Here is a 14,231-nt window from a genome sequence, read left to right on the forward strand (position 1 = left end):
GGCTAAAGTAGGAGGATTGCTTGACCCAGGAGGTCAAGCTGCAGTGAACCTGTTCACGCCACTGCACTACAACCTGGGTGACAGAGTACAACCTTGTCTCAAAAAAGTTAAAATGGCACATACATGCAGCATTTGAGTACAATTTTGGGGGTTTCACAGACCTCCTTGAGACCTCTGTGGATCCTGTAGGGCCCTTGGATCTTCCAAGGGAAGAACTTCTTTCTGCCTTACTGTTCCAAACTTGTGTCCTCTGGGCAGAAAACATATTGTCACTAAGAACTAGTTGTTCCGTCTTGGTGTTACCTAATGCTGATGTCTGTGTCTCTTCCCTATTGACATTTATATTAACTTTGCTTTTTATGTCCTCTTGGTGTAAGTCACAAACTCAAAATTGCCAGAAATGTTCTTGGGGAAATGCCATTTCAATTAATGACCTGCACTTTTATAGCCTTTTTTCAGTTTATAAAATGTGTTCACATTTTTTAGGGTATCTTTTTAGAACATTACAAATCCCATGTTGGCAATTAGAATATTCTTTTGGAGGCTGTGCATTTTCTAATGGGAGAGCATCCTTTCCTTTTCTAAGAGCAGTAACACACAGTATTTACCCTCAGCCCTAATGCCATTCTTAAACGTGGCCGGCCCTCAGAGCCCTCTGCTTTACCTTAAGTGTGCGAGTGCATGTTTGCCTAGGTACTTAAGGACACACCTACATGTGTACACACAGGTGCTACTACAGCCCCAGGTGGGACACATCAGGCCCTGATGCCTGGTTGAGAATAAAGTGAAAATGTAAGACCTTAGCTTGTGCCTGAGAATCTCTACAAACTTCTTTTGTCCTTTGAGCCTCATCCAGTGCTTTGGAGGGAAGTTAAGGATTCTGTTGAAAATGTCCACAATTCTGGTGTGACTAAGATCACAGTACACAGTGCCTCCTACTCCACACGTCCACACGTGGCTCTAAGGCTCCCCCTTTATGCCTGAGATGGAAATGAACTAAGAAGAGTTCACTTGATGTAGATATGTCATGCGGAAACCTGAGTAGCTCTGTTCACAGCACTTGCCATTCTACCAACAGACATATTTTTTCTTTAAGATTTTATATCCTATGTGGGTCAATAAGCATTTTTCCGTGAACACAGTATCAACCTCTTAATGCATTGCATATATTTTACTAATTTGCTGAATCAGCAACACAGGAATCTGACTTTTTTAGAGAATTATGTGGGACTTCTTAATGATGAACTAATGTGAATTCTCTAAAAAAGCAGGCACCATTTGGCCCAACTCCCAGGTGTTAAAGCAAAATGCTTGTTTAGAAACCTTTATGAATGTGTCAATTGCTCCTGAGAAACATTATGATACAGAGACAGGTTATGGTGCCAGAAACCTGTGAATTCACTCTTTTCCTGTTGCATATGTATTTGAAAGGAGACTTTTCTTCCTAAGAAAGGCAATTGAGCCCAGACCCCAGGATTTGGAGTGACTCTGCTCCCACAGGGGTATCTGTGTTACTGTTTCAGGTGTGGTACTGTACATTTCCATTTGGTAGGCTGCAGTGTATTTTTCTGGTGCACTTATCTTCCGATGCTTGTATTGCCTCGCAGCCGTGGGAGCCCCAGTGTTTCTGCAGTAATTTCCCTCACGAAGCCGTGTGTGCAGATCCCTGGGGCCAGGCCTTGCTGGTTTCCACTGATGCTGGCGTCTTGCTAGTGGATGGTTAGTGAGTAGCTGCTCCTACAAATGTCTTTTTCATATAACTTGTAGTACTTCTGAAATGAGTGACCACCAACCAACTCCCTTTGGACCATAAATGCGTGTTCTGCAGAGAGTTTAGTGAAGTTTTATTTCCTTACAAAATTAAACCCTTGTTTTCAGGGCAAGCAGAGGAAATATACTCTGAACCAAGCATGCTGGAGGGTGGGCCGTAGATTCTCTTCCCAAAATATATGATGGGACTGTGGATATCAAATGACCTGCAAAAATAATCTCTTTCTCAGTCAATACTACTTATTAGCACTCCAACATTTTATCAACAAGAATACATTATTTAGAACCACTATCTCAGAGACATGCCTCTCTCGAAGTCTTTAAAAAAAAAAAAAAAAAAGGTGGCCGGGTGCGGTGCTCACGCCTGTAATCCCAGCACTTTGGGAGGCCAAGGCAGGTGGATCACAAGGTCAAGAGATCGAGATCATCCTGGTCAACATGGTGAAACCCCGTCTCTACTAAAAATACAAAAAATTAGCTGGGCATGGTGGCGCGTGCCTGTAATCCCAGCTACCCAGGAGACTGAGGCAGGAGAATTGCCCGAACCCAGGAGGCGGAGGTTGCGGTGAGCCGAGATCATGCCATTGCACTCCAGCCTGGGTAATAAGAGTGAAACTCCATCTCAAAAAAAAAAAAAAAAGCATTTCTGATTGAAAAAGTACCTGATGTCTAAAACAAACAAGAATCTTAGATAACCCTTTTTTGATGGATATAGAAACAAAAAGATTTTGACAGGTTTCAGCTCAATATAAAATCACACATTCTGACAGCCAGATAGATCAACCTGCCTGGGGAGTTAGTCAGTTCTCTTTCGCCCAGAGAGGATGCAACCTCAGAGCAGGTGTAGACTGAATGATGGTGTGGTCCCTTCCATCAGGAGGCCCTTTAGATTATTCCAGACCCTGAAAGAATGACAGAGGAGCTAAACATTAGTAACAGGTTGTCTCCTGGGCTTCAGAGGGAGTCATAGGCACAGAGACAGTGTCTTCAAAGGGCATTTCCTTGGACTGCCCAGAAACAGCTGCCTGGTCTCTGGTTACCATAGTGACATTTTGTGAGAATCCCAAAGCCACCATTGTGAAAATGACATAATGGCCTAAAACTGTAGCATCTTCCCACCTTTCAGTACAACCTATACTTCCTCTGATGCTTACTGGGCACGTTTACCAAGCACCTGCTGTGTGTTGGGGCCCGTGCCAGGAGTCTTCTGAAGTATAGGAGATGTGAGCTGTGCTTCATAATGGATCTATTTCTGACCTCATCTGTTATTTTTGTTATGTGTTTCATATGCATGCGCATAGTCATTGTATCTATAAGAACCTTAACAAAAGAAGATGAATTTAAAATTCATAAATTTATAATTTAACATGTGATTTTTGAAATTACAAAATGATTGGAAACTGATCTTGATAAAAACTCAACCTCTGTGAGCCTCGAGTTTCTCTAAATTGGGGATAATTTTTTTAAGATGCTGAAAATAGTTTATAATAATGAAAACTGGTGAAACAAAATGGGATGATGATCAAAACTACAAGGAGGGGATTGTAGAGGCGAAATAAAGTTGTCTGTATTAAGTGTTTACACAGTGGTTGGCACATAGTAGTAACTTACTAAATAGCCAGCTATTATCTTTACTATGTCTCTATGAACTTGCTCCAAAAGTGAAACAATAACAAAAAAAGGAATTTAAAAAACAAACAGATGGCTGGGGATGGTGGCTCATGCCTGTAATCCCAACACTTTGGGAGGCCAAGGCGAACAGATCACGAGGTCCGGAGTTCAAGACCAGCCTGACCAACATGGTGAAAACCCGTCTCTACTAAAAATACAAAAATTAGTCGGGTATGGTGGCACATGCCTGTAATCCTGGCTACGCAGGAGGCTGAGGCAGGAAAATCACTTGAACTTAGGAGGCAGAGATTGCAGTGAGCCGAGACTGCGCCACTGTACCCCAGCCTGGGTGACAGAGCGAGACTCCATCTCTTTTTTTTTCTTGCAGATTCATCAGGAGAGACTCCTCAAAAAAAAAAAAAAAAAAAAAAAAAAAAAGACTTTAGTGGTTTAGTGCAGTCTGTTAGTTTTACTGATGAAGAAACTGAGGCCTAAAGAAATGATGTGAATTACCCAAGATCCCACAACTGGTAGTGGCACATCTGGAACTAGTAGATTGTTAGTCCAGGGCTCTTTCCACTAAACCAACTACATTATATTAAACTCTACCAATGTCTCAACACAGATTTCCAAAAATATAGTCCTAGGCAAATAATTATGAAAAATTTTGTGATTTAAAGAATGTTCAGTCCTTCCCTTTTGCCTTTTTGGGAAAGAAAAAGCATGCTTCATAATGACTATTTGTAAGCTAGCCTAAAACCGAAAGATTCTATTTAAGTTGCCTCTATTTTTTTAAATGCAAAATCCAAACCAAGATTACCAAGTTCCTTTCTGAAATTTTTATTTCTGAAATTTTATCTTAAAGATCCAAAATTTAATGGAAATGTCAGATATAAGGAGGATTGTGATTTGCCAGGAAATTATTTTCTTCCAAATTTGAAGGAAGTCATCTTTGACAGGATGGTGTGGTGGGTGTAGCTGTTTACACCCACCACTGGCTTAGATTTATGATTCAAATTAGTTTTTTCATGTCCTTATTATACAATGATGCTTCTGTTTGTTTTTGCTTAAAAAAAAAAGAATAACCTTCAGAGCCTTCTTTGCATTTCTTCTTGTGCTTTTAAGCCACAATTCTTGTTATTTCTTTGCCTACCTTTTTCTTGTGTACACTTAATCATATTATGAACTGTTTCCATAAGTGAATCCATCCATTTTGTTTCAGGCTGAGTCCAACTCTATCCCATTAGCCTTTGCTTAATTTCATTAGATACATCCCTTGCGAGTCTACTCCTTTCAAGGTCATTATTAAAAATCAAGACCTTTTGTATCCTACGTTAGCAAAACCTGCTTTGAAAGGAAACTAAATACTGATTAAATATGCTCTCACCATGTGTTTTGGTTCTGCAGTAATAGGAAAGCTGGTTCTAAAAGACTGTTCTTCATAAAGGGATTACAGGAAGGAAAACATTGTTATCAGTCAGTCATTAAATCCACCTGTCACTGTCAGATCCTGGCCTCCTCTTCCTTCTTGTGTTGTACACAAACCTGTTCAGCCATCTGAGAAAGACTGGATGGAGAATAAGTGCTAATTCACTCTGTACACAGCTCGGCAGCTACACAATATATACCTCTGTTTCTATGTAAAATGAAGGGTCCCTGTCATTGATTAATTCCTTGCAGTGCTGTTGCTGCTGTAGTCGCCTCTCTATCCACAGGGATGTGGGGCCACTCCAACATCCCATTTTATGCTCCAACACTGGTGAAGAGCATGGCTCTGTCCTTGCACAGGCTTGGGCTCCACATGCTGGAGGTGTGACCTCAGACAAGTTATTAACATCAAGCCCTAGGCTCCTCCTTTGTTCAATGGGAATATTACAAGTTTCTACCTAATAGGATCATTGGGACATTTAAGTTAAACATATGAAACCCTAAGCATTAGGGCAGGCATCCCCAAACTTTTTACACAGGGGGCCAGTTCACTGTCCCTCAGACCGTTGGAGGGCCGCCACATACTGTGCTCCTCTCACTGACCACCAATGAAAGAAGTACCCCTTCCTGAAGTACGGCGGAGGGGCCAGATAAATGGCCTCAGGGGGCCGCGTGCGGCCCGCGGGCCGTAGTTTGGGGACGCCTGCATTAGGGTGTGGCATGTCGAAAGCCCTTAGTGTATGTTACCTGTCCTTGCTGTGACTGCTATTCTCCCACAAAATGAAATAATCATAGTTACTTAGCCAACTATGATGATGGGTATATGAGGGATTATCCCGTGTTTTGAAAAATTAAATCTGCCTCAGCAGAAGTACAAAGACCCTGAGAATCAGTTCCATTTTGTGGAAGCCCAGGGTAGAGGAGGAAGAAAAGTGGTTGATAAGCTATCAGAATGTACAGTTGTCCCAATAATTAAGAGGAACAAGAGACAAGCCCTAGGTGTAATACTAAGCTTAGCTTAGTCTGTGCTCTGACAAATCTGAGGCCTCACAGGCCTGCAGGAGTGGTAGATACTTTCCCGACTAGGGGGTGGTTATTAATCCTGATGGTGAAAGCTCTGCTCCCTCCTCCATACCATCCAGGAAGGGATGAACTCCCAACCACACTTAGATTTCTGGAAAAGGAAAGATCCTCAGGACCCCTTGCTCTCCTAAATTACAGTTAAACAAACCCAACCCCACAGCAAAGCATTTGCAGAATAAATACAGGTGAAAAATGAGCCAGCCACTTCTGCCCCAAATGTCTCTACCATCCTGGACACCTCTGCCTTCCCCTGATGCTGCCATCCATCTCAGAACAGACCCTTTTGCTTACGGAACTGAATGGAACAGACTTAGTAATTCTTTTAGCACCCTGTGTCCTCCGTCCCCCAGGAGCAAAGTAATTGTTAGCAACTTAGATCCCAGTAAGTAACCCCAACAACAAATCCCTTGTGGAAGTGCAATGTCTTTATCCATTTACCAGAGATTTCCCTGAGCATTCCCACTTCAGTTCATTTTCCCTGCTATTTTGTCAATTTAATTGATATTTCTCTTTATGTTTTTGTCTAAAAAAGAGATTTCCTGTTCCTTTGGGAAAAAATATGAAAATGTATAGGCAAACTGCTATTGATACAAACACAGGACATGTTAGGGTAGAGTATGTTAGTATTTATCTTAAATTCAAAAGGAAATTTTAATTTTGCTTTCTTGAGAAATATACAATATGATATGCAATTTCAAATATTACATAAAAATAGGAAAATACTTGAGAGAAATGGCTGCTTTTTTAAAAAAGTGTTCAGACCTTTGGTACAACCCCAGTAAAAATTGGTATTGAGAGATGTTGCTTTTTCTTTGATGAACATGAATAGAGTTTTCATGCCTCTGCTGCTATGTCCCCTATATAGAATTCGGGATATAGAATTCCCTATGGCAAGAAAGCATCAGCACTTCTTTCTGAGCTAGGAGGAGAATAGTGCTTGAACGTATTGCATAGAGTTTATGAAAGCCCTAGAAGCTGACTTCCTTCCTTACCTAGAGAGAACTGAGGTTCAAAACTACCCATAGGCATGTTTTATGGATTCTGGAAAGTGTGGGCTGGGTTGCAGTGATGGGTAACGAGGTTTCCTTTTCCAGATGACCTTCCATCAGTGCCCGTGTTTGACAGAACTCTGCCAGTGAAGCAGATGCATGTGCTCGAGATCCTGGATCTTCTGGTTCTCAGAGCAGACAAAGGTGGTATCCCCTGCCCGGTGGCATGCTGTGGAGGAAGGAACACAGTTGCCTTATGCGGCCCACCCCACAGGTCACCAGGGTCTGAATGAGTAGGCTCCACCAGCTGTTTCTTTTCCTGATGCCCAGTGCTTGGGATCCCTCAGTGGCCCCTTTGTTCTCTGGGGGGGGAGCCATGGGAGAAAAGGGGTGCATATGTAATTGCATTGTCAGGTAAAGTGGTGTGGGGTGCCTCTCGAATTCCAGAACACCTCCAATCCTAGTTTTCCTACATAGCTTGCCCTTGGAGGCCTTCCAGGTCACCTTACTTTTCCATTTAATCTCCTCCTCTGATTTATTATGTCACCAGGAAAAGATGCTCGCCTCTTTGTCTTCAGGCTAAGTGCTCTGCAAAAGGGCCTCGAGGGGAAACAGTCTGGGAAGAGCCGGTCTGACTGCAGAGAAAACAAGTTGGAGAAAACAAAAGGTGACTTGTGTCTTCACATCTTGGGAGATCTTATTGGTTTGTTTTTTTGTTTGAAAACATCACAAAATTGCATCACTGTTTGCATAAGGAGCTTGAAAGCTAGAAAAACACCACTAGAAGAAATTCTAGGCCTTCCATAACAGGTTCTAGAGATGCATTAAACTCTATTAGCAAATCTGTTAGTGAAGAAATGTTTAGACTTTGGACCCTGGAGCTCTGATTACTTTAATTGATATAATGTAGTAGGTATGGAGTTAAGCCCACAAATCTAGAATATAGGAAATAGGACTTTCTTTTCTTTCGTTCCTTCTTTCCCTTCTTTCTTTCTTTCTTTTCTTTCTTCCTTCTTCCTTGGTGGAGTTTCACTCTTGTCACCGAGGCTGGAGTGCAGCGGCACAATCTTGGCTCACTGCAACCTCTGCCTCCTGGGTTAAAGCAATTCTCCTGCCTCAGACTTCTAAATAGCTTTGATTACAGGTGTGCACCACCATGCCTAGCTAATTTTTGTATTTTCAGTAGAGATGGGGTTCCACCATGTTGGCCAGGCTGGTCTCGAACTGCTGATGTCACGTGATCCACCCACCAAGTCTTCCCAAAGTGCTGGGATTACAGGCATGAACCACTGCACCCGGCCAAGAATAGGACTTTCTTAATTTTCCTGTAATTTGACTTAATTTTAATATCTAGTCTCCATTTTGCCTGGTGTCAGAAACATTCTCAGTCTATTCACTAAGTTATGCTTAATTTCCAGGGTTCTTAGGTATTGCCAGATTGTCAAGGCCTGGGGACTTCCACACCTGCATGTCATGTGTAGGGCATTATTTCTTTCTCCTCCCAGGCTGTCACCTGTATGCTGTTAACACTCACCACAGCAGAGAGCTGAGGATTGTGGTTGCAATTAGGAATAAACTGCTTCTGATCACAAGGAAACACAACAAGCCCAGTAGGGTCACCAGCACTTCATTGTTATCTCCCCTGTCTGAGTCACCTGTTGAAGAATTCCAGTACATCAGGGTAGGTTTGCTGTTTAAATCATTTATCTCCAGCCTGGGTGTCATGAGGCAGACTCTCTCCTTCCACCCAGAGTTTGTTGTTATGCACTGAGGTTGCCCCACCATTTAGTAGCCAACTAGGGAAACCCTTACCTGTGGTGCCCTTGTTTCCCCTAGAAGACGAAAGCTAAAGCTCATTCATTCCAGTGAACATCTATAGGTGCTGTCTAGGTACAAAGGACACAGCAATGACCAAAACAAAGTCTTCTGATGGGTATTGCTTTCCAGTTGAAAGTTAACAGAAATAAGCAAATAAAATCTATGATGGCTGGCAGAAAAAAGTACTAAAATTAAACATATAGGAGCACCAGGGAACAAAGGATAATGGAGCAGGGAGTTGGGAGATTCTGTTTTAGAATGTCCCAGGAAACCCTCTCTGAATAGGTTGGTTACCTCTGACCAGAGACCCAAAAGTATAGGAGTGAGTGATGAGGTTATCTAGGGAAAAGATTCTAGGCAGAGGGAGCAGCCAGTGAAGAGCCCTGAGGCCCTATTGAAGGCACAATCAAGAGCAGAGGGAACAAGGCAGGTAGGTCAGAGAGAACTGGGAAATATACTCTTGAGCCCTCAGGCCATTGCAGGGACTTTGACCTTGACTCTGAGTGAGATGGGAAACAATTAGAAGGTTTGAAGCAGAGAATTGCCACATTTTAAAAAGATCGTTCTGGCTCCTGGGTAGAGGGGAGCTTAGGAGGCCAAGGGTGCAAATAAGAAGGCCTGCTAAGAGACTAGTGCAGAATCCTGGCAAGAAAGATTGGTGGCTTTTGTAGCAGAAGAGATGAGAAGAAGCAGTGGGCAATGCTGTTCTGCTTGCCTCAGTCAGCAAGATTTGCTGGGAGACTGAAGGGAAGCCTTGTGAGACAAACCTTCTCCAGGGTCAAGTTCCCTCCCTGACGTCACCATCTCTTTTAAAGACTAAGATACATTAAGGTATGGACTATATCTAACACTGGCCACTAAGATGGAGTATTTCTACTGGTGAACTGAGAATTATTTTTGCCTAGAATTAAAGCCTTTTGAATTATGCCTATCGATTTCTGCTAATGTTCAACTTCAGGGACTGAGCAACATGACAATTAAGTTAAAACACATAAAATCTTGCTCTAATTAGATGTTAGCTTTCTGGATACAGTGATTAGCCATTTTAATGAAGATTTATGTGCAGCATATACATTTACATAGTATGAACACTGAAATTAGATCTCCTGAGTTTATATCTTGGCTCTACCCTGTGTAAACTTTGTGATTGACTTTTGAGCTTCAGTTTCCTCTTCTGTAAGACAGAATAGTAGTTGTACCTACCTTACGAGGTTGTTTTGAGGATTCAGCAAGAACAGTGCATAGCACATGTTAAATACACAAATAGATTAGTTAGCAATTATTAATACTATTACTAAATCCCAAGACAGGACCAGACTATGTAAGGGATAAAGCAGACCATACTATTGAATCCATTTTGTAAAATTGTTTCCTGGTCTTCATCCTTTCCAGTAGACAGAGGCCTGAGTCTTTTGAGGAGAGGTTATGGGAAGGAGATGTCTGATGCGATCCCTGGCACTTCTCTCTTGTCCCTTCTTCTCTGTAGCACAAGGCTCTGCAAGAGCCTAGTGAGGGTGCCCTCTCTGAAAGGAGGGGATGGACAGTGGGGCTTAGCGTGGAGCTGACTGCTCTGTTCTAACCCCTATCTCTTGCATCCTCACCAACCACACAGGAAATCTGTCTGTCCGACTCTCCCGTGGTGATGACCTTAGTGGATGGGCCAACTGAAGAGAGTGACAACCTCATCTGTGTGGCTTATCGACACCAGTTTGATGTGGTGAATGAGAGTACAGGAGAAGCCTTCAGGCTGCACCACGTGGAGGCCAATAGGGTAAGCCAGCGGTTGTGGGGACAAGTGGGAATCAGAGAAGACTAATCATTGTGTCTTCTAGCCTTGAGATGCCATGATTTGGATTTCTTTAAAATTACGTACTATTCATTACATCAGTATTATGTGATTCACTATTTAGACGGAGCCATGTGAAGTTGCCATTTGTATAGGTCAGAATGACTCCATCTGTTATCATGTGACTGTCCCATTTGCCCTGTTTAGCTTTCAGATCTTTCCTTGCCACTCCATCTTTCTGAATAAAAGAGACATGAACAGGTTGGGTGCGGTGGCTCATGCCAGCACTTTGGGAGGCCAAGACAGGAAGATTGCCTGAGCCCAGGAGTTCAAGACCAGTCTGGGCAACATGGCAAGACCCTGTTTCTATTAAAAAAAAAAAAAAAAAAAAAAAAAAAAAAAAAGACATGAAGAGTCAAAAGGCTGAATATAATAACAAAATAAATGAGAGCATTTGTTAGATTATTTGTCCTGGGAGGACTTTTGGAGAATAAGCTTGCCCTCTGAGGCCCTGCAGACTCTCATCTTGGGGACTGGGTGGCCAGAGTGGATACAGCACCCTCCCTATCTCTTAAAAGCCCACTAGGAAAGGAGAGAGTGAGCAAGCAGATGTGCCCTGAGAGTCTACACCCTGGCCTGATGCACAGAGAACAAGGATGTCCTAGTGTGGCACAAAATCTAAGGCCACCCAAAACTGTGCTCATGTTCTAAAGGTGACTGTGGGGGTTTGAACCTTGGCACTCACTGGATGGTGGTGAGCACTCACCACCCTGAGGCCTGGCAGCCTGTCACTGGGGCGTTCAACACTGACACGAACATCAGCAGATCACAGAGCTCTTCAGCCGTGTGGCACTGTGAGGCAGGACGAGGCCTGCTGTCAGTGGGCCACTTGAGGTTTATATCACATAATGCAAGCCAGTATTCTAGTTTAGGTACTGAGGAGACCACAGAATGGGGATGTCAGCGCCAGGGAGAGTGTAGTTCCTAATGAGGGCTTCCAGACCCGCAGGCTACCCCTAGTCCTGTTCAGCTAAATCAAAGAGACTGCGGAATTCTTCCAATTATGCTTTACGACTTGTATTAGTTGTAAATATGCTCCATATAAATATTCTTTAAAATTGCTAATTACTATTTTAGGAAGACTTAAAACCTAATTAGAGCAAGATTTTAAGAAACAGAACAATCAGAAATAGAAAAATCTAGATGTAATTAGGAGACCTTCTTGTCTTCAGCTGTTATTGACCACAGAGTGGTCTATCATTTCTCTGATCTATATTGGTGGTGGCCAGACTTGTCTGCAATTGGAGTCACCTGAGGAGTTTGAAAAGCTACCACTGCCTGAGTTCCTCCTCCAGGGCTTTCCTGGGTCTAGGGTGTGTATGGGTTTGGGAATGTTTACATGGTCCCTAGATAATTTTAATATTTAGCCAAGTTGGGAATCCCTGGTCTATTTCATTGCTTTGCAACCTTGGCTGTCTTCCCATGGAGAGCTTTAAAAAGGTCTGTGTCTGACCCCAGTCCAGGCCAATTGTATCAGAATCTGGGGGTGTGTGGTACTTGGGAACCAATATTTTTTAAGTCCTCCCCAAGTGATACTATAATATAGAACTAGGAGAAGGAGTGGATTCTGAAACTTCCTAATTTAAAGCTGGGAGGAATGCCACCCGCTCCCCCGCTGCCTGGGCATCCCTGGACTAGCATGTCTTCCTGCCCACTGGCTTCTGAGGAGCAGGTGCCCTGGTTTGTCCTTTAAAACTTCTCGCCCCCTTCTTCTCAAAACTCTGTGTGAGCAGCCAAACAAAGCAGAAAAGCCATGATGAGGCAGGTCTTTGTTCAATCAGTCTTTTTCCACTAGTTTCCTAAGACTTAGCCAGCTTTTGCTAATGGAAAATTCCTCACCTCATTTCAGAGAAACTTTCTGATACGTCCTAGTTTAAAATAAATCATGCTTAATTGGCTGAAAATTGTGCAGTTTACTTATCAGCGTAGCTGTAGAGAAAAAAATCATTTTATTAAATTTCTTTTATATTATGGTCTTTACTTATATTTAATGCCCTCTTTTTTTTTTTCTATGATTTGTAAAGACCCCGGATAAATTGGTTTAAAAACCATTTTCTTTGATGACGTCCGTGTTTTGTTTTTTTGTTTTTTGGATGGCTGTCAGGAATGACTCTCAAGTTTTCTGTCCTTTTTTTTTTTTTTTTTGAGATGGAGTTTCGCTCTTGTTACCCAGGCTGGAGTGCAATGGCGTGATCTCGGCTCACCGCAACCTCCGCCTCCTGGGTTCAGGCAATTCTCCTGCCTCAGCCTCCTGAGTAGCTGGGATTACAGGCACGCGCCACCATGCCCAGCTAATTTTTGTATTTTTAGTAGAGACGGTGTTTCACCATGTTGACCAGGATGGTCTCGATCTCTTGACCTTGTGATCCACCTGCTTCGGCCTCCCAAAGTGCTGGGATTACAGGCTTGAGTCACCACGCCCAGCCATTTTCTGTTCTTTTTAAAAGACAAATGTACAAAGCTTTTTCCTAAGAGAAAAAAAAAAAATTTTTTTTAAGGAAAAAAAGAGAAAAAAAAAACCTTCCCTGGTCTCTGGCTCTGAGAGGATCAGTGTTCACAGCCCTCCCGTGGCAAAATGGCGGCCACGTGGCTGCCGGCAGGCAGATGGGCTTACTCAGATGCCCTCAGTCATCTTTGCAAGGAGTGTACTGTCTGATTGGGAGATGAGCTCTAAGAAAATGAAAAAGATAATGAGCTGTATATTTTCTAATAGCTTGTTAGAAATAGGCCTTGTGGGAACAGGACTAGCTTTTTACCTAGATATCTCTGCAGCTCAGCACCCAGGGCAGTGAGGACAGGAGAGAGAGGCTGACCCAGCCTGGGTCATTGGAATTTCATTTTCATTCTGTTTACACTCACTGCCTACCTGCCTGTGCGGGTACCAGTGTTAACTGGGCAGTCGTCACTTCCTGCTCCCATTCCTCTTCTCTTAGCCAGGACCATTTGATCCCTATTTCAGGCTTCTCCCTACCCCTGGTTCTATGACAGTCCTAGCTCAAGAAAGGAAATGTTTAAGAAGCACTAAAGCAACATTCTGAAAGTCATTGTCAAGTTCACTGACGTGACCCACTGCTGCTGCTCTAGCCACCAGCACTGGCCTCGTTCCCAAAACCAAGTGGTCCTCTGGGAGGAACTACAGGCATGGTCATGGGATCTGGGTCCCTGGTTTATGAGAGGGCGCAGGTCCTCATCTTGACATCTGCCCAGAACCCAGTGGTTCTCAGCTGGGGGCTGAGCCCAGAACCACAAAGGAGGACTGAAGGCAGAGCCAGCTGGGGGAGGTATAGTTCCCATTTTACTTGTTACAAGTTTGTGTTTCGAATTTTTACAATCACCATATATTATTTGTTACTTTAAAATGCCAATAAAATGAACTACATGTATTACTTTTTTTTAAGAGAGAGACACAAGGTCTAGCTCTGTCCCAGGCTGGAGTGCAATGATTCAATCATGGTTCGAGGCTACAGTCAGCCTCTAGCTACTAGCCTCAAACAGTTCTCCCTCCTTGGCCTACCAAAGCACTGTAATTACAGGTGTAAGCCACCATGCCCAGCCAGACTACTTATTTTTAATCAAACCTATAAAAATTTAACGCCTATGTCCTATGCCAGACCTGCCATATCAGGATCTCTAGGAGCAGGAACCCTGCCAGGCCCTCTCCCAAGGTGGAGATAGACACCTATATC

The 14,231-nt window shown here is 43.1% G+C and overlaps 1 protein-coding gene across 3 annotated transcripts in view; it reads left to right on the forward strand.

Annotated features, from left to right (window-relative positions):
- Positions 1-14,231, forward strand: part of GARNL3 (GTPase activating Rap/RanGAP domain like 3) — a 180,989-nt gene that overhangs the window by 130,784 nt on the left and 35,974 nt on the right. For all 3 annotated transcript variants that reach the window (XM_039475090.2, XM_074395365.1, XM_074395366.1), the window contains 5 exons: positions 1,608-1,719; positions 6,987-7,085; positions 7,432-7,548; positions 8,387-8,562; positions 10,312-10,470. In XM_039475090.2, the coding sequence (XP_039331024.1) occupies positions 1,608-1,719; positions 6,987-7,085; positions 7,432-7,548; positions 8,387-8,562; positions 10,312-10,470 (663 nt within the window). The remainder of the gene's footprint in view (positions 1-1,607; positions 1,720-6,986; positions 7,086-7,431; positions 7,549-8,386; positions 8,563-10,311; positions 10,471-14,231) is intronic.

The sequence above is a fragment of the Saimiri boliviensis genome, chromosome 2, assembly GCF_048565385.1.
Source record: "Saimiri boliviensis isolate mSaiBol1 chromosome 2, mSaiBol1.pri, whole genome shotgun sequence".
NCBI classification, from domain to species: domain Eukaryota; kingdom Metazoa; phylum Chordata; class Mammalia; order Primates; family Cebidae; genus Saimiri; species Saimiri boliviensis.